Genomic DNA, 26,554 nt, shown 5'->3' on the forward strand with positions numbered 1-26,554 from the left:
TGTTTCATAACTGATAAAGAGCCTTTATTTACGAGCTATGTCTATTGATATTTACCATATTAAAAACTAAAATTGAGAAATTAAAACAAAATTTAATTCTTGGGGCACCTGGGTGGCTCAGTCATTTAAGTGTCTGACTTCAGCTCAGGTCATGATCTCACACTTTGTGAGTTCAAGCCTTGCATTGGCCCTTGCGCTGACAACATGGAGCCTGCTTTGGATCCTCTGTCATCCTCTGTCTCTGCCCCTCCCCCCCCCTCTCTCTCTCAAAAATAAAAATAAATATTTAAAAAATATATTTAATTCCTTTAAAAACCTCAGGGATCTAGGGATGAAGGCCAGGTTTAGGACATCCTGGAAACCCACACAATCCAAAGTGGTGGCATGGCCCAATGGAGCTGGGGATCCTGAATTCATTAAAAATAAAAATCTGTTGGGGCACCTGGGTGGCTCAGTCAGTTAAGCGTCCAACTTCGGCTCAGGTCTGATCTCACCATTTTTGAGTTCCAGCCCACGTCAGGCTATGTGCTGACAGCTCACAGCCTGGAACCTGCTTCAAATTCTGTCTCCCTCTCTCTGGCACTCTGTGTCTCTTCTCTCTCAAAAATAAATAAACATTTTTTAAAAATTTAGATAAAAAAGTCTGTTGAATCATAATTTTGTACACCTGAAATTAACATAACAATGTGTGTTACCTACACTGGAATTAAAATAAATAAATAATGGATAATAAATAAAAATAATGAAAAAAAAACATAAGCCTATTATATGTTGACATAAGTTTATACAAAATAACTTTATTTTCATTAAAAAATCTGGTAAGAAGATGGCTTTGTTTTACCCTTTTGCTAATGTCTTTCTCATGTATAGAAATCAGTGGGTTCTTATATCTGCTTTTGTACCAAACTAGTACTATATGTCCGTTTGGTAGAAATATATGAAGAAAATCCAGCTTCACATAGATAGGTAGTTGAAAAAGGAATATTTTTGGGTGCCTGCCTAGCTTAAATTTTTTTTTTTTCAACGTTTATTTATTTTTGGGACAGAGAGAGACAGAGCATGAACGGGGGAGGGGCAGAGAGAGAGGGAGTCACAGAATCGGAAACAGGCTCCAGGCCATCAGCCCAGAGCCCAACGCAGGGCTCGAACTCATGGACCGCGAGATCATGACCTGGCTGAAGTCGGACGCTTAACCGACTGCGCCACCCAGGCGCCCCTGGTGCCTGCCTAGTTTAGTTGGTAGAGCGTGCAACTCTTGATGTTGGGCTCATGAGTTCGAGCCCCATGTTGAACACAGAACTTACTTAAAACTTTTTTTTTGAAAATGGACTCTCATTAAGGGTCTTTTCAGATAATTGTGGATTTTCTTCTTTGACACTACACCAAAACTCAAGAAAAGTGGTTTCTTGGCTTAGTCAGTTAAGCATCCAACTCTTGATTTTGGCTCAGGTCATGATCTCATGGTTTGTGGGTTTGAGCTGTCAGCCCAGAGCCTGCCTGGGATTCTCTCTCTTCCTCTCTCTGCCCCTCCTTGTATGTGTGTCTCTCTCAAATAAATAAACATTAAAAAAAAAAAAAAAAAAAGGTTAGTTGCAGTTTGGAATCTGCAATCATGTCAATTAACTTTTCAAACTCTGCTTATTGATTGTTGATGAGCCTGAATATTTCATTCAGTGTTTATCTGGGATTCATATATCTTCTTTTATAGACTGCATTTTCCTGACCTCAGCCCAGTTTTCTATTGGACTGGGTTTTTGTTTTTTGGGGTTTTTTTTTTTTTTTTTTGGTCTTTTCTTAGAGAGGTATATATTTGGTGCATGGGGTAAGATTTCAGTCTCTGAGGTCATGCTGCTTAAATTCATGCTTAGCATCTGGCACTTAATAGCTATGCGACCTTGGGAACTGTTTTAAAAAATATCTCTGTGCCTGTTTTATCACCTGAAAAAGAAGACGATAATGAAACCCACCTCACAGGGCTTGAATAAGAGAATATGCATATTAGGGACTGAATGTTTGTGCTCCTGCCATTCATATGTTGAAATGTTGAAACTCTACCACCTAACCTGATGGTATTAGTAGGCAGGACCTTTATTTGGGAAATAATTAGGATTAGATGAGTTCATCTGATTGAGATGAGTGAGTGAGATTAGTGCCCTTCTGAAAGAACTTGCTCCCTTTCTGATTTGTCAATTGAGGATACCATGAGAAATTGGTAGTCTACACTCCAGAAGAGGGTTGTTACTAGAACTTAACCATATTGGCACCCTGATCTTGGACTCTGAGTCTCTAGAACTGTGAGAAATACATTTCTGTTGTTTACAAGCCATTCAGTTTATGGTATTTTGTTATAGCAGCCTGGATAGACTAAGACAATGCATAAATCAGTGTCCACATATAGTGAGTTCACAAATGAGCAGGTGATACTCTTAGATTTTTTTTTCCTATATACTAGTTATCTAAAATTCAGTACCCTCTGGACATTTCCATTCTGACACCCCACAAGTGATGCATATTCAAACATTTCCAACATGAATTTCAAACCTGTCCCTTAGCTATTCACTATACTGATAAAGGATCGAGACATAGGTAATCTACCCTTTTCACTGGAGTGGGGAACATGGGATCCATCCTTTCTCCCCTCATCCTTTTATGCCTAAGTAAGTAAAACACACCAAATCTTCCATGAAAATAACTGTTTAATCTCCCTATTGGTATCTTCTTAGTCTTCAGGCTTTTATTAGTCTAATACATGATTTCTTTAGAGGCTAGGACAGAGTTGCAGGAGTTGGGGGGGAGTGACCCAGGGATGGCTTCTATAGTGAGAAGAGGGCAAGGCACAGGACCCAGGGAACACTAAAATGAAAGAGGAGACGCAGCACACAGCCCAGAAAGAGGACTGAGCAGGAAGAGAATAAGGCAATGATTGCCACTGAAGCATTTGGATTTACTTTCACTTAGGGAGGAGTTACTTCCATTTATTTTTCTTAAAACTTGTGAATGCCTTCCTTCTTCATTCTGGAAAAGACCATAAGTGATTGATCTTATCCTTGCTATCTATCCTATGGTGGAAGCAGCCTGGGTACAACTGAAAGTTCATCAAAGCTGTGGCTTAGCCCCTTCTTTGTTGGGAAATCTTGGGCAAATGATAACTCTGAAACCTCAGTTTCTTCATTGGTTAAAAGGTGTGTAATGAGTTTGTTTATGGGAGAAAATTAGACTCGTGTATGAAAATAATTTGCAAAATCAGCACTATATGAGATCAGGTAATATTTATCAATGCTTCTAGATGCCAGGCCTTGTCTAAAAAGCTGAACTATATTAATTCATTTACCTGTATTATCTCAAGCTCCGCCTTGAATTTTCTTATCAATCCTAAGATAAAGCACAAATATGGAAACAAAGGTCCAGCGAGGTTAAATAGCTTAACCTAGAGTTCACACTCTTAGGGAGTGTGCACCATCTTTGAATACACTTTTTCCTCTTTTAATTGGTAATTAAAAAACACAAGAACATTACAAAATGGAGGTAAAAGTAAAATGGGGTTAACAATATCCCTAGCTGGTATATCAAAAGGATTAATTAGGCGCTAAATATTGAGAGATGATCCTGAAAAATAACAGAAAAGCTGGGCCATCATTCTCATCCTTCGAGGAAGGGGATTGGGGCGCAGGTGCCCAAGACGGGCGCCTCCGCCTAGAGGACCTAAGTGCAAAGAAATCTAGAAAATGGAAATAGGGAAATTAAAGCACCGAAGAAGACAAGCTTTGTCTGGATCACGTTTAAACATGTAGTGTTCGCTGTCTTTTATGAGGACATCGAGGTCCACTGTAATCCTAGATGAGACTGTTCCATTTTCTCGCTGAGAATCCCCCAGGAAAAGGGGAAACTCCACTGGCGATCCAGCTTCTTTGCTAGACGTCTCCTATGGCAACCAGGACGAGGCGTTATTTACGGATTGGCCCCGCCCTCTTTCTCTACAAATCGAACAACGATTGGTCCGGAGGCGCGGCGCTGGCGCAGGGAGGCGGACTTAGGTCCCTCAGCTCAGGCTGGGCCCCGCCGCCATTTTGGGTTGTGTGGGTTTCCGAGACGCTCTGAGCTGGGCCTCGCCCGCGGAGGTTCCGCAAATCGCCGGCCCGTGGTACGCGTCCGAGTGTCAGGTTGGAGCCGGGAAGCGTCCCTGGGGGTACCGGCGGCGGGGGCAGGATGAGCGCGGAGGCGGCGGACCGGGAGGCAGCCACCTCCAGCCGGCCCTGCACCCCGCCGCAGACCTGCTGGTTCGAGTTCCTGCTAGAGGAGTCGCTGCTGGAGAAACATCTGCGCAAGCCCTGCCCGGGTAAGCGCGGCGCCTACACCCGGAGGGAAGCGGGACCCGTCCACCGGCACCTGGCTGGCCGGGCTCTCAGGACCCGCGCCTCCTCGGCCACATAGCTGGGGGCCCAGGAGGCGCGAATTCGAGCCAAGCTCTGGTGGGGTTCCCTCGCTAAACATTAAGCATCCCAGTGCGGGGGCACTGCCGGGAAGGGTTTAAAAACGCAAAACAAAGGCCCTCCCGCTTCCCTCCCCTTTGGTCCTTTTACCGTTTGCGGTTTTAGCTCATTTGAGGTGGTCTTGTGAGATTGAGTGCGTCGGGGAGGCTGGATCTGACACACCCCTACAGAACTCCGGGCTGTGATCAATTTAGAGACGGAGAGTAATTGCTGTTCTAGTGCTGATCCTGATGCTAATTCTTTATATTTTAGGTTCTTATTTTAGTGTTTTGTTTCTCAACGAGGGGATTTTACCGACTCCTAATTATTTTTTCCCCCAAGTTGGTCTATAAATTAAAAGGAGAAAACCTCCGAGAGCAGGGAATGTTATACATTTGTAACATGGTTGTTTAATGATGATCATGATTAATATCCCAATTAGTGGGTGCTGTTAGAGAAGGAGAGAAACGGCAGGCATTTCTGGAAAGAGGTACTGGTATGACCAGGTAAGTTTCTTGAATAGTATTTTGCTGATACAGTTCAAATCCAGATGTAGCTTGTTGAATCTATGTTAGCCTTAACTGATGGAGACAACTGTGGGAGAAGTTAGTGGTTTCATTCAAGCAGTTTTACCACCTGTATGATGTTATGTTCTTTTAATTCTTTGCTTTTCGTATTTATTGAATGTTCTGGGTGCCGTGCTTAATACTTCACATCTGTTATCTCATTTAATTCGGTGTTCATAATCACAGGTAGGTGGTGGTATTCTCTATTTGCATTGATGGAAACAGGTGCAGAGAGGTAATTTGATGCAGGTCGCACTAATTGTTAAAACAGTAATTCCAAAGATGACATCTCTGTTCTCTTTCCTCTAATTGATATTGGTTATTTGCTAAACTGGAAATCTATAGTCATCATGTTCTTACGTCTGAAGTGTTTTCCTCTTCATGATTCTGTTAACCCTTTCTCCTTACGTACCACCCTTTCTCCTTACGTACCACCCTTTCTCCTTACTTACCACCCTTCCTGATCTTTCATGTAATCCCTAGGCACTCTTATAAATCATATTCCTTAATCATCATAACTACACAGCTGTTGGGATTTTTTTTTGTGGCTAAAAGCCAGTATAGTGAAACCTTTCGCATCTTTGTAATTGAAAGTTAAAGTTAAATTTATTTTCTTTTAAACCCTAGATCCTGCACCAGTTCAACTTATTGTTCAGTTTTTGGAACAGGCTTCCAAACCTTCAGTAAATGAACAAAACCAGGTGCAGCCTCCACCTGATAACAAGAGAAACCGTATTTTAAAGCTACTTGCTCTTAAAGTTGCTGCACATCTGAAGTGGGACTTAGACATATTAGAGAAAAGGTATACAAGATTTAAAAGAAATTTATTTTGAAATACTATTTCAATTTTTTTGTTTTATTTTTATATATGCTTTTCTGATACCAGCCATTAAAATGCAACTTATATTTCTGTATGTTCCTGGTAATATATGCACCTGTTTTTCAAAACGTATAAAAAAGTATTTGAATGTTATGTGAATTTAAATCACGCTTTCATTTTTTTTTTTTATTTGTTTATTTTTGAGAGAGAGCGCACAAGCAGGGGAGGCTCAGAGAGAGACGGAGTCAGAATCTGAAGCAGGCTCCAGGCTCCGAGCTGTCAGCACAGAGCCTGATGTGGGGCTCGATCCCATGACGCTGGGACCGTGACCTGAGCCAAAATCGAGTTGGATGCTCAACACACTGAGCCATCCAAGCACCCCCTCACAATTTTAAAAGAACTCCTTGTAAGGGCATCTGGGTGGCTCAGATGGTTAAGCATCTGACTCTTGATCTCAGCTCAGGTCTTGGTTTTAGGGTCATGAGTTCAAGCCCCACATTGGGCTCCACACTGGGCATGGAGCCTACTTAAAAAAAAAAAAAAAAAAGTACCTTGTAAAATTCAGAAATCAGAAATAATAGAGGAGGGAGACACACTTTTAACGTTTTTGTGTAGTTTTTGTTGTTTTTCTATTTTTTAGAAGTACTCTTTATACCCACTGTGGGGTCCAAACTCCTAACCCTGAGATCGGTAGTTGGATGCTCTACTGACAGCCAGCCAGGCACCCTTCTTCCTATATTTTTAAACAAAGTTGTGATCATACCCTAACCTATATACACTGTTGTGATTTCTTTGTTTCTTTTTTTCCCATATAACAATAACATGAACATTTCCCCATTTTGTTTTTTGGAGATAATTCCATCATGTGGATAATTGATTAACTGTCTTCCATTGATGTTTAGTTTGTTTCTACTTTTTAATTTTAATAAATCACAGAGCCTTAAATACCTTTGTCATTAAATTTCATCTGAGTTTTTGGTTACATCCTTAGTACAGATTATTAAGTTGCTGACTCAGGTGGTATAAACATTTTTAAATCCCATGATGTATACTGCCAGATTGCATTCCAAGAGAGTTGTACTAGTTCACATTCTCACTGGTAGTGTTTAAACACTTTGTTTTCACCACCCTTCTCCAGATTAAAGAATTCTTTAATCTAAGGTGAGGCTATACATTAATAGACTTGAGGCCTGTCAAGAGGTAGTAATGTGGACCCAAAAAGTATGATGTAAATGATGCAGTTGGAAATTGAACACTGGGGTATTTGATAAGCAACTGAAAACTTTTTGTAAGGTATTTAAAACTTTTTTAATGTTTATTTTTGAGAAAGAATGTGTGTGTGGGGGGAGGGGCAGATAGAGAGGAGGACAGGATCTGAAGCTGGCTCTGTGCTGACAGCAGACAGCCCGATGCAGGGCTTGAACGCATAAACCTTGAGATCATGACCTGAGCTGAAGTTGGACGCTTAACCAACTGAGCCACCCAGATGCCCCATAAGACTTTCTAAGTTTATTTTTACTTATTTTTTTGAGAGAGAGAACAAGCAGAGGAGAGAGAGAGAGAAAGGGACAAAGGATCTGAAGCAGGTTCTGTGCTGACAGCAGAGAGCCCTGTGTGGGGCTTGAACTCATAAACTGTGATATCATGATCTGTGCTGAAGTCAGAAGCTTAACTGAGCTACCCAGGCACCCCCAACTGAAATATATTTAGATGTGAAATTAATACAGTGACTATATTGAGTTAATGTTTTAAAAGTTTTATTTATTTATTTATTTAAAAAAAATTTTTTTTTTCAACCTTTATTTATTTTTGGGACAGAGAGAGACAGAGCATGAACAGGGGAGGGGCAGAGAGAGAGGGAGACACAGAATCGGAAACAGGCTCCAGGCTCCGAGCCATCAGCCCAGAGCCCGACGCGGGGCTCAAACTCACGGACCGCGAGATCGTGACCTGGCTGAAGTCGGACGCCCAACCAACTGCGCCACCCAGGCGCCCCTAAAAGTTTTATTTAAGTAAACTCTACACCCAACGTGGGGCTCAAACTCACAACCCCAAGATCAAGTTGCATGCCCTTCTGACTGAGCCAGCCACGTGCCACTGTTGAATTAATTTTTTGAGATCAATTCTGCAACACGGAAGAAATGATTTAATGTTAAAAATTTGCTTTATGATAGTATGGGAAGGGGAGGAAGTGAGCAAGAGTAGAGATGAAAGCATATTAGCCATCAGTCCATAATTGTTGAAACTAGATGATGGGCACATGGGTGTTCATTATATTCTGACTGCTTTTGTGTATGTTTAAGTTGTTTTCATAAAGAAAATTTAAAAAATCTTTAAAAAACGTAGTATTTTTTTAAAGGTTCATTTGGAGGCAGAGAGGGAGCGAGAATCCCAAGCAGGCAATGCAGGGCTTGATCTCATGAACCATGCTTGAGATCATGACCTGAGCTGAAATCAGGAGTTGGATGCTTAACCAACTGAGCCACCCAGGCACCCCTGAAATTTGATATTTTCATACAAGTTGTTGAGACGGATTAATAAAATAGCCTCAGATTTAGTCCTTTAACAATGTAATTATTTTCAGTGAAAATACTGAATTGTGTATTTTATGCTTCTTATGCAGATGTGTACCTTTTGTTTCTTTAAGTCTGTCTGTTCCAGTATTGAATATGCTGCTAAATGAACTGCTGTGCATCAGTAAAGTTCCTCCTGGGACAAAGCATGTGGATATGGATCTGGCCACTTTACCTCCGACCACTGCCATGGCTATCCTTCTCTATAATAGATGGTAAATTTTTGCATAGACCTCAAATGTGTTGGGCAGCCTGTGTGTAATTGCCCTCTGGCTTTCAGGGATGTGCTTTTAAGGGTCCCCTATACCCTGGAGAGCTCTTGGAGGATCTTGGAAACTGGGAGTCTGATGGTAGAGAAAATTATGACTGCATATATGAGAAAAGCATTCTGATAAAAATGTGGATGATTTATGAAGGTTTTATTACATATCGAATAAAAGTTCAGCTAATTAATAATAACAAATGTTCTAAGTAGTACTTAAAAAATAATTTAAGTGACATTTGCAATGTGTTAAATTTTCTTTTTCTTGTCTGTCCTTCAGGGCAATTAGGACAATTGTTCAAAGCAGTTTTCCTGTCAAGCAGGCCAAACCTGGACCTCCTCAGTTAAGTGTGTAAGTCGGCAGATGGGACCCTTGGTTGACACTTTTTGTCATCAGAATTTAAAAAATTTATTTGCATGTTTTTAATAACCTCTGGTACCGAAGGAGTAGAGTTAGAGGAGGGCACAAGGCCTACGTGCAGGTAGGTTTGGGGAGTTAGAAGGGTGACAGAATCAGGTAGTGCTCTGGATATCTATAGTAGAGAGCTCTGGAAAAAGGAATGCATTGTGACTTGTGCCTTTCATCTTAGTGTTAATTCCCCTGCTCCAAAGTATTAAGATTTTTTTCATTTAATTAAATTTACATGAAGTTATATTTGTTCTGTATGTAGGGAAATTGTTTTAATATGTAAAATTAGATTAGAATACGAAAAATTACCAGAGTTACCATCTGTGGAGTTTTAAACCTAATTCTTACAATTTTTTTTAATGTTTATTTTTGAGAGCGCACGGGCAGAGGAGGGGCAGAGACAGAGAAGGAGACACAGAATTTTTTTTTTTTTTTTTTTTTTAATTTTTTTTTTTTCAACGTTTATTTTATTTTTGGGACAGAGAGAGACAGAGCATGAACGGGGGAAGGGCAGAGAGAGAGGGAGACACAGAATCAGAAACAGGCTCCAGGCTCTGAGCCATCAGCCCAGAGCCCGACGCGGGGCTCGAACTCACAGACCGCAAGATCGTGACCTGGCTGAAGTCGGACGCCTAACCGACTGCGCCACCCAGGCGCCCCGAGACACAGAATTTGAAATAGGCTCCAGGCTCTGAGCTTCAGCAGAGTCTGACATGGGGCTCAAATCTGTGGACCACGAGGACGTGACCTGAGCCAAAGTTGGATGCTTAACCAACTGAGCCACTCAGGCACCCCTAAACCTAACTCTTAAATTCTAGGTTAGCAGCTTACCCAAATTTGGAGCTAGAGAGCATAGTTTCTAACTTGATAGAAATGAGCTTTTGCTGCCAATAAGGTTTAGTCTTAAATTGAGGGTTTTGTTTTTGTTTTTTCAACACAAAGCAAATGAAAAAATAATGGTAAATGAACATCATAATTGAGTTTTTGTTTTTTCAAGAGTGAAAAGAAGTAGTATTACCATTTTTGTTTAAATTCTGCCTCATTTTGAAGAATGATGCTCTAAAGTTTAGAATTTTTAGTCTTGAAAAATGTTAAATACTTCTCAATCTTTTCTCTTTTAGCATGAATCAGATGCAACAGGAGAAAGAACTAACAGAAAATATTTTGAAAGTAGTGAGTATCAGCATCAGTTACACATTTTGGGGTGCATTCAGAGCATGTTCACATGCTTCCTCTAACCTTAGATATGCAAGAGTTGGCAGGGTCTGGAAGCAGTGATGTATAGGTTTTTATTGTTAGAACATAGTTTGGTAACAACTGTAAATCATACAGTTTTTCAGTGTAGTGCTTTACCACCAGTTCTGTTGTCCAATTTTTATACTTTAGCAGATAAGAGAAATCACAGTTACAGATGATATCTTCATATTTTTTCCCCAAAATTTTATAATTAACATAGATTTTATTTTATTTTTCTTTACAACAAAGACTTTATTTTATATTATGTTATTTTATTTTATTTTATTTTGTTATTTTATTTTATGTTATTTTATGTTCTGTTGTTTTATGTTATGTGATTTTATGTTATTTTACTTTATGTTATTTTATGTTATGTTTTACTTCATGTTTTATTTTATTTTACGTTATTTTATGTTCTGTTCTGTTATTTTATCTTATGTTATTTTATCTTATTTTGTTGTTTTATGTTATTTTGTTATGTTATTTTATGTTATTTTATGTTATTTTGTTATGTTTTATTTTGTTATTTTGTTATTTTATTTTATTTTATGTTATTTTATTTTTTTATTTTATGAAATTTATTGTCAAATTGGTTTCCATACAACACCCAGTGCTCATCCCAGCAGGTGCCCTCCTCCATGCCCATCAGCCACTTTCCCCTCCCCCCCCCCTACATATATTGTATTTTAAAATTACTTTTGCAGGGGCGCCTGGGTGGCTCAGTCGGTTGAGTGTCCAACTTCGGCTCAGGTCATGATCTCCTGGTCTGTGAGTTCGAGCCCCGCATCAAGCTCTGCACTGACAGCCCAGAACCTGGAGCCTGCTTCCGATTCTGTGTCTCCCTGTCTCTCTGCCCCTCCACCACGCGTCCTGTCTCTCAAAAACTAAATAAACATAAAAAAAATATTTTTTAAATTACTTTGCAGTCACAAAAATACAGTAGTTATTGTTTAAAAGAATTTTTTTTAAGTTAACTTGTTTTGAGAGAGAAAGTGTGAGCAACGGAGGGGCAGATAGAGGGAGATAGAGAATCCCATGCAGGCTCCATGCTGTCAGCGCAGAGCCTCACACAGGGCTTGATCTCATAAACCCGAAAGATTATGACCTGAGCCAAAACCGGGAGTTGGACGCCCAACCGACTGAGACACCCAGGCACCCCTATAGCAGTTATTTTTTTAATGTAGTTAATATAAAAGTGGAAATGTGGGAGTTTCCATAATTTAAAAATGATTTCTAATTCCATGACACCTACAGTGCACCAGAAACACTGTGTAAAGTCTAGTGGCTGGGAGAGGAGAGAAACATTCTATATTTATATAAAGTTAATGTGCTGTAGTATTTTGAATGCTTATTTATGTTTTTTGTGAGACACAGAGCAAGTGGAGGGGCAGAGAGAGAGGGAGAAAGCCTCTGTCAGCACAGAGCCTGATGCAGGGCTTGACTCACAACCACGAGATCATGGCCTGAGCTATAATCAAGAGTCCAGGACCCTTAACCGACTGAGCCACCGAGGCGCCCCATTATGTTGTAGTATTTTGAATGGAGAAAAAAAACCCTGCATCATTTTATTTTTGTTACTAGTGCCTACTAAAACGGTGGCTGACACATTGATGCATATAAACATTTCTTGAATAAATCAGTGGAAGCAAATCTTTAGAGCACTTTTATCTTTTTTTTGTAAAAAAAAATAAATAAAAAGGTACCTTTTCTACTTTGTGTTTTCTAATTTCTAAATAGGAACTTTTACTGTATTTTTAAAAATTTAACTATTTCAACAGATTTAATTGCACTCTTGCTGTGTTAAATTTTTTTAATAGCTTAGTACACCAAGTTATTGAGTGTCCTGTGTATATATTTTGGTTTTCTGTGATGTTTGTATTTTAATAATTTGTTTATTGAATTTTTGTAGCTAAAAGAGCAAGCTTCTGATTCTATTTTGGTACTAGAGGCAGCCCTTAAATTAGACAAGGATCTTTATGTCCACACAATGAGAACACTAGATTTGTTGGCAATGGAGCCAGGCATGGTAAATGGAGAAACTGAGAGTTCTACTGCTGGATTGAAAATCAGAACTGAGGAGATGCAGTGCCAGGTACTTATTTCAGTATTCAATCAATGCATGGCAAAGTTTTAGAAAATCTTACATGAGGTCATTCTAGTATTTTTAATTAGAATTCCTCCCTTTGTCTTTTTGATTTTTGACTTAAGATGCTATTAAAATTTTGACTCATAATTAATTTGTAAATTTTATGACTTCACTTGAAATTTTCCTGAAAGAAATGGAAGGGAAATTCCATTTGATTTATGGTCTCTGAGATAGTTTCCCAATTGTGTTTAAGAGATAGACTCTGAATACTGAGAATGCAGTGAGTATGTAGACAATTCTACAGTTCATTCATATTGTTAGATAATTAAACCAAAAAAAACCCTGAACCCCAAAACAAATACTATGCTAGACTTTGAAAAATGTTGGCCCCTAGAGAAAATAACTAGTTTTTCAAGGGTCTTCATTGAAGGTGGTTCTGTAACTCTGGGCTCTAGTTCCTTTGACAGCTTTCAGTTGATATTGTTGTGAGATACTGCATATTTGTGTTGTCTTTTTCTCCGCTGGATTGTAAACTCTCTGAGATCTCTCTCTTTTTTAACGTGTATTTTGCATCTTCCTCACTTTTTAGCAGAGAAACTTAGGTATAACAAATTTTAAAATATTCAAAAACTGCGTAAAAAGGGCCACGAAAATAGTGTGTTTTATATTCTGTATTCTCTTCTTTGTGGGAGTTGGCGCGTCATCTTCTGTTTTTTTTTTTTTTTAATTTTTTTTTTCAACGATTTTTATTTATTTTTGGGACAGAGAGAGACAGAGCATGAACGGGGGAGGGGCAGAGAGAGAGGGAGACACAGAAACGGAAACAGGCTCCAGGCTCTGAGCCATCAGCCCAGAGCCCGACGCGGGGCTCGAACTCACGGACCGCGAGATCGTGACCTGGCTGAAGCCGGATGCTTAACCGACTGTGCCACCCAGGCGCCCCTCATCTTCTGTTTTTAAACAGGCAGTTCTTTTTTTAAGTAAATTAATTAATTAAAGTAAATTCTGCCCCCAGAGTGGGGCTTGAGCTCACAACCCTGAGATCAACAGTCACGTGTTCTACCGACTAAGCCAGCCAAGCACCCCTTGTGTGATTTCTTTTTTTTAAGTGTATTTATTTCTTTTGAGAGTGCACGTGTAGGAGAGGGGCAGGTGAGAGAAAGAGAATTCCAATCAGCTCCGCGCTGATAGCACAGATCCTGTTGTGGGGCTCGATTCCACAGACTGTGAGTTCATGACTTGAGCCAGAATCAAGAGTAGGACGCTTAACTGACTGAGCCGTCCAGGCACCTGCTGATTTCTTCAGTCACTGTTTCCCATTCCTGAAATGGGCAGAAGTAGCTATGACAACGTGTTGGGAGGTGCCTTTTCAGATTAGCTGGTTGTAGAGTTGAAGATTATCATTTTTTCAGTACCTGATGAGATGGCAGTCACAGTTGGAATAGGAGTAATGAGGATTGACAATTGGGAACATCTTTAAATAGTAGTGAAACTTACATATAAGAGGGTTTATGGTACTATATTGTAGTCACAGAGTCTATTTAAAAATAATTGGTAATGTTTCTGATTTTCACGATCTAGTGGGTGATACAATCTGAAAAACAAAACAGCTGTTAATAAAACATGTCAGTGTGCTAGGTAAACTATCAAATACTTTCTTAATTATATAGCTGAGTCCTAATTCTGTGCCTTGAATGGCAAATTAGCAGCAATACTTATTTCCCAGCACGTTAATATTTAAAGCACATTCTTTACATTACTAAAATTTACCTGATTCTAAAGGAAAATCTTTAAATTCTTTTCCCAGTAAAAGCAAAAATATTTGCTGTCAGGGCAACTTTGTTATCAGGCTTTTTGTTTGTTTTAACTTATTAACTACCTCTTAATTATAGAATTTAAACTTGTTTTATGTATTTATGTGGGGCTCAAACTCATACCCTGAGATCAGGAGTTACATGCTGTATGGAGCCAGCCGGGCATGCCTAGAATTTAAACTTGTTTTAATGGGGGTGCTTGGCTGGCTCAGTTGGTAAAGCATTTGACTCTTGATCTCAGAGTTGTAAGTTGGAGGCCCACTTTGGGTATAGAGATTTCTTAAAAAAGAAATCTGAAAAAAACAAAAAAACAAAAAAAACCCCTTGTTCTAATGTTAGTATTGTGATACTTGAAAATACCTTTTTGGTATCTTGTACTGTCTGCCTGGAAAGGGGAATTACATGTAACTGTAATGTCTGTGTGTGTATAAATACCTGTATATCCTTTTTCTGTCTTTCTTTCTCTTTGTCTTTCTTTTCTTCCTTCCTTTCTTTTCTTTCTTTTCTTTCTTTCTTTCTTTTGTTTCTCACCCTTTGATCCAGATGGGAGGAAGCACTCTAGAATGAAAATCAGCCACACATTTAATGTGGACTAAATAGTAAGAAGCAGTATCCTACAGGCTGAGAAGAATTCATCTTGATTAGCTCAAGAGGACAGAATATGTATATATGATACATATCAGTAAAGAGTAGTTCTGTGATGTGTATCAGACTGTTAGAGGTTAGAAGTTTGGAGGAGGAATAAGTATCTGTTTGCTAAGATTGGTTTGATGTAGATGGAAATAAGAGATAGGGAGTGAAGTTTATTTCCAGGATCTGATAAGAATTGGGAATTGAGAAGACTGGTATGGTTGAAATAGAGGAGAATAGAGAGTTTTGAAGAGAGAAGTTAGTCCAGATTCTGAGATCGTTAAAGATCGGGCCCAAGGGGTTTGAACTTTATCCTACTTGGGATAATTTGAAGACTTTTTAAGAAAGTCAGATCTGTCAGCACTGTGTAGAATAAACTTTTGAGGCAGGATATTAGGAGCCTTAGGGATCTGGGTTCGAGCCTGGGCTCTGCCAGTACTTGGTTATATGCCTTTTAGCAGACATTGTCACTTCTGAGCCTTATTCCTGTCCATAAAATGTTCAAGTTGAATTAAACAATCTGAGTCCTTGAATTCTGCATTTAGTGAGTCTAGGCATTGATTGAAGAAGGTTCTTGAAGAAATACACAATTTTTTTTTTAAATAGGCTCCACACCCATCATGGGGCTCAGACTCACGACCCTGAGATCAAGAGTCGCATGCCCTATCAACTGAGCCATCCAGGTGCCCCAGAAATTACAAATTCTATTAGTACTTTTTTAGTTGTCTTTTTCTATCCTTTCATTGTCATTAATTCAGATTTTTCTCAGTGTTCACTCTGGCCAGGCAGTTACTCTCCCCCACTTTGAAAGAAGCATAGATGATAGAGAATCCGTCGTGATGTTGAATAGCAGCAACGGTGACAGTAAAATCTAGTTGACAGGGGCAGCCCGAGCAAGAGCCTAGCTAGCTGCTGCTCTTGGCATGTAGTGCTGGTGGCTGCAGGTGATAAGAGTCCAGTGTTGAGATGACCGCAGCACTCACTAGGTCAGTTTTGACTCTTATCTTGGCTGTTTGCATCCCTTGCCCTTTTGTTTCCAAAGGTCGGTCCTTGGGCCAAGTAATTCTGTAGACCACCCTAAATCTTACCATTTAAATCTGTTTTCTCCTTAAATCAGTCCACTGGATTCTGTTGCTTGTGACTAAGAACATTGACTATTCCATTGCTTGCTGAAATACAGTTTTTTTCCTGTATATGTACTAGCGTTTTGCTGAGATAAACATAATTTTGAGTTTTGTTAGCTCTTCAGTTCATGAAAATTTACTAAGCAAATTGGTATTCATTACCATTTTAGGTGTGTTATGATTTGGGTGCAGCATACTTCCAGCAAGGCTCTACAAATGCAGCTGTTTATGAAAATGCCAGAGAAAAATTTTTTAGAACCAAAGAACTAATTACAGAGGTAAATACAGTGATAACAGGCACATAATATTTAGTTCTTAAAGAGTCTATATATGTTTTTGGGTTTAATTTTTCTGATGATTAAAAAAACAAATGTTCATTGTGGTACATTTGGCAAGTTTTAGAAAGTACTAAAAGCATTTTGAAAATCTGTATTACTACTGCCTAGTAATTACCCCTTTTGCCATTTTAGCTTATTTTCTTCCAGGTTTCAGTCTTTGTTTTTCTACAGTTAAGGTTATATTAACTATATATACTATATTGTTATCATGCTTAAATCTTTGAATAGACATTTAAAGATCTTCATGTAGATGTGCTGTGATTTACTTCATTTCTCTAATGTTTGGGCATTTATGTTTACTGTTTTTATTTATCATAAAGCTATAATATTTCTGTCTCCAAGCGTAGACTTTTTTTGGTTTTTAGATGCTTTCAAGTTAAATTCCTACAAGTAGAATCATCATGTCAGTAAATTGTAATGTCAGTAATCATCATGTCAGTAATTTTGTAAAGGCTGTGAAACATAAAACCAAATTGCTTTCCAGGTACATTTCTCTCGGTACTCCGATCAGCAGTGAGGGTTTTTTTGTTTTTGTTTTTTTCCTCCAGTTGCTAATTTGGTGGGTGAAATACACGAACTTTAACACATTTACATTTCCTTAATTCCTGGTAAAGGTGAACTTTTCATTTGTTTATCACTTGCATTTTTCTTCTTATGATTCTGACAACTGAATTTTAAAATATGTAACTAGGTTTTTGTTTGGTGCCTAGAAAAATTCCCACTTCAGTCTCTCCTCTTCAGAAAAATTGATTAAATGCTCAAGAGATTTGCTTTAAATCTATTCTAGATCTTTTGGGAATCCACATTTTACTTTGCCCAGGCAGCTCATCAGATTTGCTCTGTTCTTACATATTTTTAAATGTTTTAAGCTTGTTTTAAACAGTGTTCACTCTTTTTTAATGTCTAAATTGTTATACATACTTTGATGATGATGCTTACCTTTTGTATGTTGGCCTGAAGTCTGCAGACTTTTTGGTAAAGGACCAAATAGTAGATATTTTAGGCTTTGTGGGCTATATGCAGTTTATGTTGCATATTCTCATTTGTTACTGTGTTTTTTCCCCTTTACAACCTTAAGTATGATTCTCAGCTCAAAGGCTGTATAAAAATAGGCCACAGGCCAAATGTCTGTGAACAATAGTTTGCTGACCCTTGCTCTAAACTTTCAACTTTTTCATTTTTTATGGTACTTCCAGCCCTGAATTTTCCATTACATTTTATTGTACTGTTAAAATGCATTGAATGGGTACTATACTATTGTTTTCTGTTACATTGATGGGTAATGATGTATACCTCTTACTTTACAGATAGGTTCATTATCTCTTCATTGTACCATAGATGAGAAGCGGTTAGCGGGCTATTGTCAAGCGTGTGATGTTCTTGTACCTTCTGATAGTACATCTCAACAGTTGACACCATATAGTCAAGTCCATATTTGTTTGAGATCTGGCAACTATCAGGTAAGATATCTGATGGGGAAGTAATAGGGTGATTGGAAAGCTTTGGAAGCCAGACAGAACTCATTTTAAATTCTGGCATCGCCATTTACCAGTTGTGTGATTTGGGGCATGTAAAACTGTCAGATTGGCCTATAAAATGGTAATAATTACCCCATTTCATAGGTCTTAGGAGAATCAAGTGACAAGTTATAAAGTCTAAGCAGTGCACTGTAGAGATGTTGAGTCATTATTGATAATTTTTCTTGAAGGTATAGAATTTGCCTGTGTTAAGTAAATTCGTCAAGAAACTGTAAGCAGGACTTTTAACTTTTAAAATTACAGGTAAAGAATTGTTAGTTTTATGGAGCCTTAAGTCTGGTGTCTGACTTGAAAGTGTGGCTTTTGTAGCCCAGCCTTATTAGCCACTGTAAGACTGGGGGTAAAAATGAGCAAAGTGGTATTTGTAGGTTTGGATGGTCTATTCTAGAGACCGCTTTACCAGTGAGCCTGGTTATCGTCTCGATTTTTACCCATGGAAAACACTTAAATTAATCTGTTTATGTTCATTGCCTTCTGTGGATATATATTTTTAGGTTTGTAATGAAAATTACTGGGAATTCAAAATTGTACTTTTGAGGGCACCTGGGTGGCTCAGTGAGTTAAATGACTTCAGCTCAGGTCATGATCTCATGGTTCATGAGTTTGAGCCTCATGTCAGGCTCTGTGCTGATAGCTCAGAGCCTGGAGCCTGCTTCAGATTCTATGTCTGTCTGTCTGTCTGTCTGTCTCTCTCTCTCTCTCTCTGTCCCTTCCCTGCTCACACTCTGTCTCTCTATCTCTCTCTCAAAAATATATAAATATTAAAAAAATGTTTTTAATTTTTTTAAATGTTAAAAAAAATTTTGTACTTTTGAAATCTTTATCAGAAAGCCTTCATGCTAGAAAATGAATAGTGCCTTCATGTTACTTCACTCAAAGTAGGAGTCATGAAATGACAAAGCTACAGCCTTTATTTCTAAGAAAAAAAAATTTTTTTTAAATTTTTAAATATTTATTTATTTTTGAGAGAGAGTGTGAGTGGGGTAGGGGCAGAGAGAGAGGAAGACCCAGAATCCAAAGCAGGCTCCAGGCCCTGAGCTGTCAGCACAGAGCCCGATGAGGGTCTTGAACTCCCGAACCATGAGATCATGACCTGAGCTGAAGTTGGATGCTTAAGCAACTGAGCCACCCAGGCGCCCCTTGAATTTCCTCTTATCGATTGATTCTTCACCTCTCGTTTTTGGTCTGTGGTCTTCAGTTTAAAAAGGCAGGGTTGGGGGGCAGGTGAGATTTTTACCCTCAATCTTCATTTTAATATTTTAGAAAAGAGTTTTGTAGTAAGTTATTTTCATGATTTTCTTCAATATATATTTTCCATTGTAGAAAGACTTTTTTTTCTTTTTGGGAAGACTTTTAAAGTAAACAAGCTTCGCCATGATTTTTGAATTGGATACAATTTTATGTCTTGTGTTCTAGGATGTAGTAAAGATTTTTATTGAAGATAACTTAACCTTCAGTTTACCTGTCCAGTTCCGGCAGTCAGTACTAAGGGAACTCTTTCAGAAAGCTCAACAGGGGTAAGTAAGTAAATTGAAGAACTACCTTCTTATTTTTGAATAAAAGAGCAAATGCATTTTGGGTGTATAACAATAGACCTCCAAATCACCTATAAATCTGTGACTACTTTCATCTTTGTTAGTATATGGGAAATTAACATAGCCAGAAGAGCCACTTTAATGTTCATCTGATCCTTAGTAAAAGCATTTGGGGGACAGAAATTAGTGGAATTTGGTTCTATTACCTAATCTGTAGTTTAATTGTCCCTTGACAGATTAAAAACTTTCCTTTTCTGCGCTACCCTCCCACCCCGTGTGTGCCTGAATAACCTAAACTTTTACCTCTCAAGAATAAATAACTCATTCTAGTGAGTGATTTTGGTTTTGTGAAATGTACCTTACTTTTTTTTTTTTTATTAAAGAGAATGTATTAGTAGATCTACTTTTGTATTCTACAGAAATGAAGCTCTAGATGAAATCTGTTTTAAAGTCTGTGCCTGTAACACAGTCCGTGATATATTGGAAGGTAGAACGATTAGTGTTCAATTTAACCAGCTATTTCTTAGACCTAATAAAGAGAAAATAGACTTTCTTCTTGAGGTAAGACAATTTTTCCCTTTTTGATTTGTAATTTTGCTGTAGGCTTACCAGTGACCTCTTAGTTGCCAAATCTAGTGCCCTCTTTTCTGTCTTCATCTGACTTGCTAATAGTTGATACTGCTTACAGACTCTCCAACTTCTCTTCTGCCAGAGCTCTTTGCTCGTTCTCTGTTACTGCGTTTTCCTTCATCCTTCATCAAGACCTCTTTTGCTCTCCCTTTAGTGTTTCTGTTTACAGTAGTTCTGTTTTTGGTGCACTCATCTTCTCATATCATTTTTTATTCTCATTTAAAGCTTCAGTCATCAGGGGCGCCTGGGTGGCTCAGTCATTTGGGCACCCGACTTCGGCTCAGGTCATGATCTCACAGCTCATGAGTTCGAGCCTCGCATCGGGCTCTGTGCTGACAGCTGGGAGCTCGGAGCCTGGACCCTGCTTCGGATTCTGTCTCCCTCTTTCTCTGCCCCTCCCCTACTCGCATTCTGTCTCAGTCTCTCTCAGAAATAAATAAACATTAAAGCTTCAGTCATCTGTTTATTGAACATTCCCAAATTATAATTCTGACCTCTCCTGTGAGCTCCAGAATCTGTGTTTCTGTTGGGTTTTTTGATGTCTGTCTTTAACTGTTTTAATATAAAAGATACTGAGAGAAATACATAAGCATAATTAATATCACTTAGTTTCAAAAATACTATATTGTCAACATTCTAGAAGTCCTTTTTTTTTTTTTTTTTTAGGATTTTATTTTTAAATAATCACTATACCCAATGTGGGGGCTCGAACTTACATCCCTGAGACTAAGAGTCACATGTTCCACTGACTGAGCCAGCCAGGAAACCCTCTAGAAGTCCTTTTTTTTTTTTTAATGCTCTTTACTAAACCCTCTCCATCTATGCTTGAGAAAATCACTGTCCTGCCTTTTGTGATCATTTCCTTTTTTTCTTTGTACTTGTATCACCTTTGCATCCTTAAGGAATATTCTTTGTTTTGAACTTGATATAAAAGCATACAAAATACTTTTTTAATTTTCCTTTACTAAACAGGTTTATGAGCTTTTTTTCCAAGTTGTGTGCATTTATAGTTTGATTTTTTTTCATTATTGTGGTACAACATGACTATTGTGCAATTCATCCGTTCTTATGACATTTATGTTGTTTACATAGTGTAAATGGCTATTTTGCTGCTTGGAACATTATGTATATCTTGGTGTACACATACATCAGATGTCTACAGAAAATATATCTCTAACATTACTTTGTAATATCAGTGTTTTTGTCGCCAGCATGCATTGGTCACCATCCTTGTCAACACTTGGTATTGTCAAATTTACCTATGAGGTCATTAAGATTTCAAATTCCATTTCTCTTATTACTAAGGAACTTAGCAGCATTTCTTTTACTTTTTGCTCATAATGAATTTTGTCTTTTGAGGAACGTGTTCCAAGTGAAATGCCTCGTTTTTTCTTTTGGATTGTCTGTTTTTGTCTTTTTTTGGTACAAGTTCTTCATGTATTTTGTCCTTTACTGATTTTAAGTACTGCAGGTATCTTCTCTGAGTTTGACTTCTCTTTTAACTTTCTTTATATTGCTTTAAAAGCTCTTAATTTTAGTATAATAACATTTATCAGTCTTTCCCATAAAGGAAAAGATTAGTGAACTCTCTCTTGTTTAAGGAAGCTTCCTATCCTGTGGTCATGAAGATAGTGTTATATCTTCTAAAAGCTTTGTAGCTTAGCCTTCCTTTCACATTTAGGTCTTTAATCCACTTATAGTTGGTTTTTGTGTATCATGTAAAGTAGATGGTCTGGTGTCATTTTTTTCTCCTATGACTATCCATTTCTTCCAGCGCCAGTTTTTTTTTTGTTTTTTTTAAAAGTTTATTTTTAAGAGAGAGTATGCACGTACATGGGTGAGGGGCAGAGAGGGAGAGAATCCCAAGCAGGCTTCGCACAGTCATCACACAGCCCGATGCAGACTTGATCTTGTGAACCTGAGCCAAAATCAAGAGTCGGACGCATAAGCAACTGAGCCACCCAGGGGCCCGTCCAGTACCACTATTTTGGAAGGCTTTTTTTTCCCTACTGATCTGCAGTGCTTTACCTCTATGGAATGCCAGGTGTCCATGCATGTGTGGGCCTGTTACTGGGATCTATTCTGTACTACTTTTCTGTTTGTTCACAGGTCAGCATCCCTGTTATGATAACATTTAAACATAAGCCTTGTTTTTCAAAGTTGTATTGGTTTATGCTTATCCTTTGCATTTTCTTTGCATAGACTCAAATTGTCAAATTCCACAAATAAGCCTGTTGGATTTTTGTTTGAAGCTATGTAATGTTTAAAAACCAGTTTGAGAAAAGTTAATATCTTCATAGTATTGAGAATTCTGTGAACTGGTACACTTCTTCATTTATTTAGACATTGCTTGATGTCCTTCAGAGCTTTAGAATTTTTTCCATAGAAGTCTTTTTTGGTTTATGAACTTGAAAATGAAAGTAGTTTATGCATTGGCATAGAGGTAGAATTGAACTTTGTGTAATGATTTTGTTTCCAACTACTGTGCTAAACTTTTTTTCTTTTTTAAGTTTATTTTTGAGAGAGCGAGTGAGAGCACAACCAAGGGAGGGGCAGAGAGGTAGTATATTTTTCCTGATTAGTTTTAAGAGGTTTTATAAGAATTTGTCCACTTAAGGCAAACTATAAGAGACAAATACAGAGAACAAACTGAGGGTTGATGCGGGGGATAGGGGAGAGAAGAAAATGGGTGCTGGGCAGTGAGGAGAACCCTTGTTGGGATGAGCAAGTGCCAGTGGGTGTTGTAAGTGATGAACTACAGGAATCTACCCCAAAAACCAAGAGCACATGTTACACACTGTATGTTAGCCGTTTGACAATAAATTAAATTGAAAAGTAATAAAATCAGAAGAAATGAAAAAAATAACTGATTAAAAAAAAAGAATTTGCACACTTAATCTAAATATTTGTTTATTAAGTTTTTTTTAATGTTTATAGCATTCATAAAGATGTTTCCTATTTCATGTTCTAAGAATTGAGCTTAATTAACATTTGTTCTATCGTTTATTAAAAGTAACACCTATTCCCTCTGTTTCATGACATGTTTACAGTGCATCACTGTGTATGAATAAGTTGTTACGAAAGCACATTTGGGTATTACTTATTAATATTACTTATTAATATTACGATCATTAATATTAATTTATAGCGTGGAGCACAATTATTACAGTGTAAATATTTTATACATCAAGATGCTCAGATGTGATATATGCTATTAGGGTAACCTGTTCATTTGAACATAGTACTTTTACAATACTCTTTCTGAGTATGGTACTTTAAAAATTACTATTTTTTTTCCTTTTAATAAGTTTCATTGAGGTATAGTTCACATATCATACTGTTTACCCATTTAAAGTGTACAATCCAGGGTGCCTAGGTGGTTCAGTCAGTTGAATTTCCAATTTTGTCTCAGCTCATAATCTCGTGGTTCGTGAGTTTGAGCCTTGCATTGGGCTCTGTGCTGATGGCTCAGAACCTGGAGCCTGCTTCAGATTCTGTGTCTCCCTTGGTCTCTGCCTTTCTCCCGTGTTCGTTTGTTCTCTCTCTCTCTCTCACATAAACATTAAAAAAATTGTTTTTAATTAAAAAAAATAAAGTGTACAATCCAGTGATGTTTTAGTGTGTGCCTTGATTTGTACAGCCACCACCTCAGTCAGTTTTAGAACATTTTCATCCTCCCTCTTCTACCCCACAACAAAATCTCTTACCTGTTAGCAGTCGTCCCTCATTTTCTCCTAGTCCCTTAACCTCAGGCATCTACGGATCCACTTTTGTGTCTCTAGATTTGCCCGTTGCCTATGCTGGGCATTTCATATAAACAAAAATATAGGTGGTGTTTTGTTTTTGTTTTGTTTTTTTTTTTTGCTGGCTCTTTACTAAATGTTTTCAAGGTTCATCCATGTTATAGCATGTATTAGTGCTTCATTTTTTATGACTGAATAATACTCCATTAAGTGGATATACTATTCATTGTTAATTTTGTGTATCCATCAGTTGATGTGCTTTAGGGTTATTTCCACTTCTTGACTCTTACGAATAATGCTGCTGTGAACATTCTAGGATTTATTTTTTTATGTTAACGTGTTAGAGAATATTTGACAATTTCCTTAGGTTAGGGACTTTGATACTTATTGCTTTATTTTGGCTTCTTGTAAGTAATCTATGGGAGAAATCCTAATCTGATGAATAAACTCAGAATATTACGAGACTGTTATTTGTAAATAACTAATATTTCCATGACTAGTTTTTGTTACTCTTTTCATTTCACTGGTTATTTTAAAACCTTGGTTACTCTTAATTGTTGGGTCTATGTACATTAGCCATTACGTATCATTCAGTTCCCTAAGATGAATCTCCTCTTACTTTTCTGATTGGAGCTGCTGCAGAGTTCATCATCTCATATAATTGGTTAGTATACTTTATACATTCTGGGAGAACTCTATACCAGGTTAGATAGCTGCTTCTTTATTTCATAGAAATGACTGCAGTTGTTGAAATGATCACATTCCACTCCCTTTCCCCATGATGATTCTTAATTCACAGTCTCATCTTTCAAATTACTGAACTAAATCTGTGATTGATAGGTGGCTGAAGAAGGAATATTTGGTTGTTTTTAAATCGAAGCTTTTCTAACTGTAGCGTGCATTTTTAAAAGTGCCAGTATTCAAATAAAAATTGCTCAAATTCCTAGGTGTGTTCAAGATCAATAAATTTAGAAAAAGCTTCAGATTCTTTGAAAGGAAACATGGCTGCTTTTCTAAAGTAAGTGCCCATTTCTCCTTAATTTGAATTTAGTCTTGTGAGAAAAATAACTTTTGTTACTTTTTGTGTTTGTCCTGCATGTCTTATAAATAGGCAGTCATTTGAGAGCCAGTTAAGTTCAGATTTGTATAGTGACACAAAATTTAGAATTCTGTTAGTTACTCTCTTTGTGTATCGTGACATGGACATCACAATTTTAGGACCAAAAAATTTTTAAATCTGTTTCAAATATTGTTACATAGTTTATGAAATGGTAGCTTGTTAAATGGCTTATTAATAAAGATTCGTTAATATGATTGTTTTTCCCAAACTAAATTATAAACTTTTTTTGTTTTACACTATTTTTACTGATCTAGGAATGTGTGTCTGGGGTTGGAAGATCTGCAGTATGTTTTCATGATTTCTTCACATGAGCTTTTCATTACATTGTTGAAAGATGAAGAACGAAAGCTACTTGTTGATCAGATGAGGAAGAGATCCCCTAGAGTAAATCTGTGCATTAAACCTGTAACTTCATTTTATGATATCCCAGGTTAGCTCTCTAGTCTGCTAGCAAAAATGTTGGCACATTTTGCACTTCTGTTATATTCGCCCCTCAGTGTATTTGAGGATGCCCTCTCATGTGTTTTAGTTTATATTTATGTCCATAATTAATTCGAAATTTACCAGTCTTCTGTAGTCCTACTTCTGTCTAAGTAGTGAAGTGCTGGGATGCTGCTCAGTCTGTGTTTAATGGAGATTGAGGCCTAGATATACAAAACTTTTAGTTGGTGAAAATAGACCAAGGTTCTATTGCTGATACATTCTTGGAGGTAAAATGAGAGCTGGGAGGGGTGCCTGGGTGGCTCAGTTGGTTAAACATCTGACTTCGGCTCAGGTCATGATCTCGTGGTTTATGAGTTTGAGACCCTTGTCAGGCTCTGTGCTGACAGCTCAGCTTGGAGCCTACTTCGGATTTTGTGTCTCCCTCTCTCTCCGCCCTTTCCCCGCCTTCTCAAAAATAAACATTAAATTTTTTTCAAAAATTAAAAACAATTAAGAGCTGGGAGGGGAGTCCTGAGACTCAGGGAAAGTACAGGCTTTCATGGATTTGAGCCTGCATCACTGTGATCTGCTGGCTAAGCTTCCACTTGGACAACATTGCCATTTGTTACCTTGTTTTTTTGATGATTTTTTTTTTCCATTTTTGGTTTTATTTTACAAATACAAGTAGAAAATGTAGTGCTATTCATTAATAAGAAACACAAGCTTTAGAGCTTAATATAAATGAGACCAAATTCAGTCAGTTTAACAAAACAGAATTATAGCTGCTGTGAACCTCGCTACATTTAAACTGGTTGACCAGTTGTAAAGGAAAATGACATTAGACCTAAAATGCTGGGGATGGATTAATGAAGACTATCTGAAAGTTGAGTTGTAATTAGGGATTTTAATGATCTTTTTGGTTTCTCTGGGAAGGCAGTCCCTCCTCTTCTTCTCCCTTTAAAAAACATTTTTAGTGTTTATTTTTAATTTTTTTTTAATGTTTATTTTTGAGGAGGGGGAGGGAGACTGAGCGCAAGTGGGGGAGAGCCAGAGAGAGGGAGGTACAGAATCCAAAGCAGGCTCCAGGCTCCGAGTTTTCAGCACCAGTGTGGGGCTTGAACCCACAAACCATGAGATTATGACCTAAGCTGAAGTCAGGCGCTTAACCGACTGAGCCAGCCAGGCGCCCTCCCCACCCTTTTTAAAAAAAAATTTTTTTTTTAACGTTTAGTTATTTT

At 37.9% G+C, this 26,554-nt stretch overlaps 1 protein-coding gene across 3 annotated transcripts in view; it reads left to right on the forward strand.

The window, feature by feature from the left end:
- The first annotated feature begins 4,048 nt into the window (after window positions 1-4,048).
- Window positions 4,049-26,554, forward strand: part of INTS8 (integrator complex subunit 8) — a 54,610-nt gene continuing 32,104 nt past the window's right edge. Inside the window, exons 1-12 of one of the 3 annotated variants that reach the window (XM_043601405.1) lie at window positions 4,050-4,336; window positions 5,663-5,837; window positions 8,479-8,643; window positions 8,971-9,042; window positions 10,221-10,272; window positions 12,245-12,427; window positions 16,160-16,267; window positions 17,635-17,787; window positions 19,282-19,382; window positions 19,820-19,961; window positions 24,721-24,791; window positions 25,148-25,323. In XM_043601405.1, the coding sequence (XP_043457340.1) occupies window positions 4,207-4,336; window positions 5,663-5,837; window positions 8,479-8,643; window positions 8,971-9,042; window positions 10,221-10,272; window positions 12,245-12,427; window positions 16,160-16,267; window positions 17,635-17,787; window positions 19,282-19,382; window positions 19,820-19,961; window positions 24,721-24,791; window positions 25,148-25,323 (1,528 nt within the window). In that variant the 5' untranslated portion in view covers window positions 4,050-4,206. Of the gene's footprint in view, window positions 4,337-5,662; window positions 5,838-8,478; window positions 8,644-8,970; window positions 9,043-10,220; window positions 10,273-12,244; window positions 12,428-16,159; window positions 16,268-17,634; window positions 17,788-19,281; window positions 19,383-19,819; window positions 19,962-24,720; window positions 24,792-25,147; window positions 25,324-26,554 lie in introns of all 3 variants that reach the window. The other 2 variants (XM_043601406.1, XM_043601407.1) reach the window with 2 other exon arrangements.

The sequence above is a fragment of the Prionailurus bengalensis genome, chromosome F2, assembly GCF_016509475.1.
Source record: "Prionailurus bengalensis isolate Pbe53 chromosome F2, Fcat_Pben_1.1_paternal_pri, whole genome shotgun sequence".
Lineage (NCBI taxonomy): Eukaryota > Metazoa > Chordata > Mammalia > Carnivora > Felidae > Prionailurus > Prionailurus bengalensis.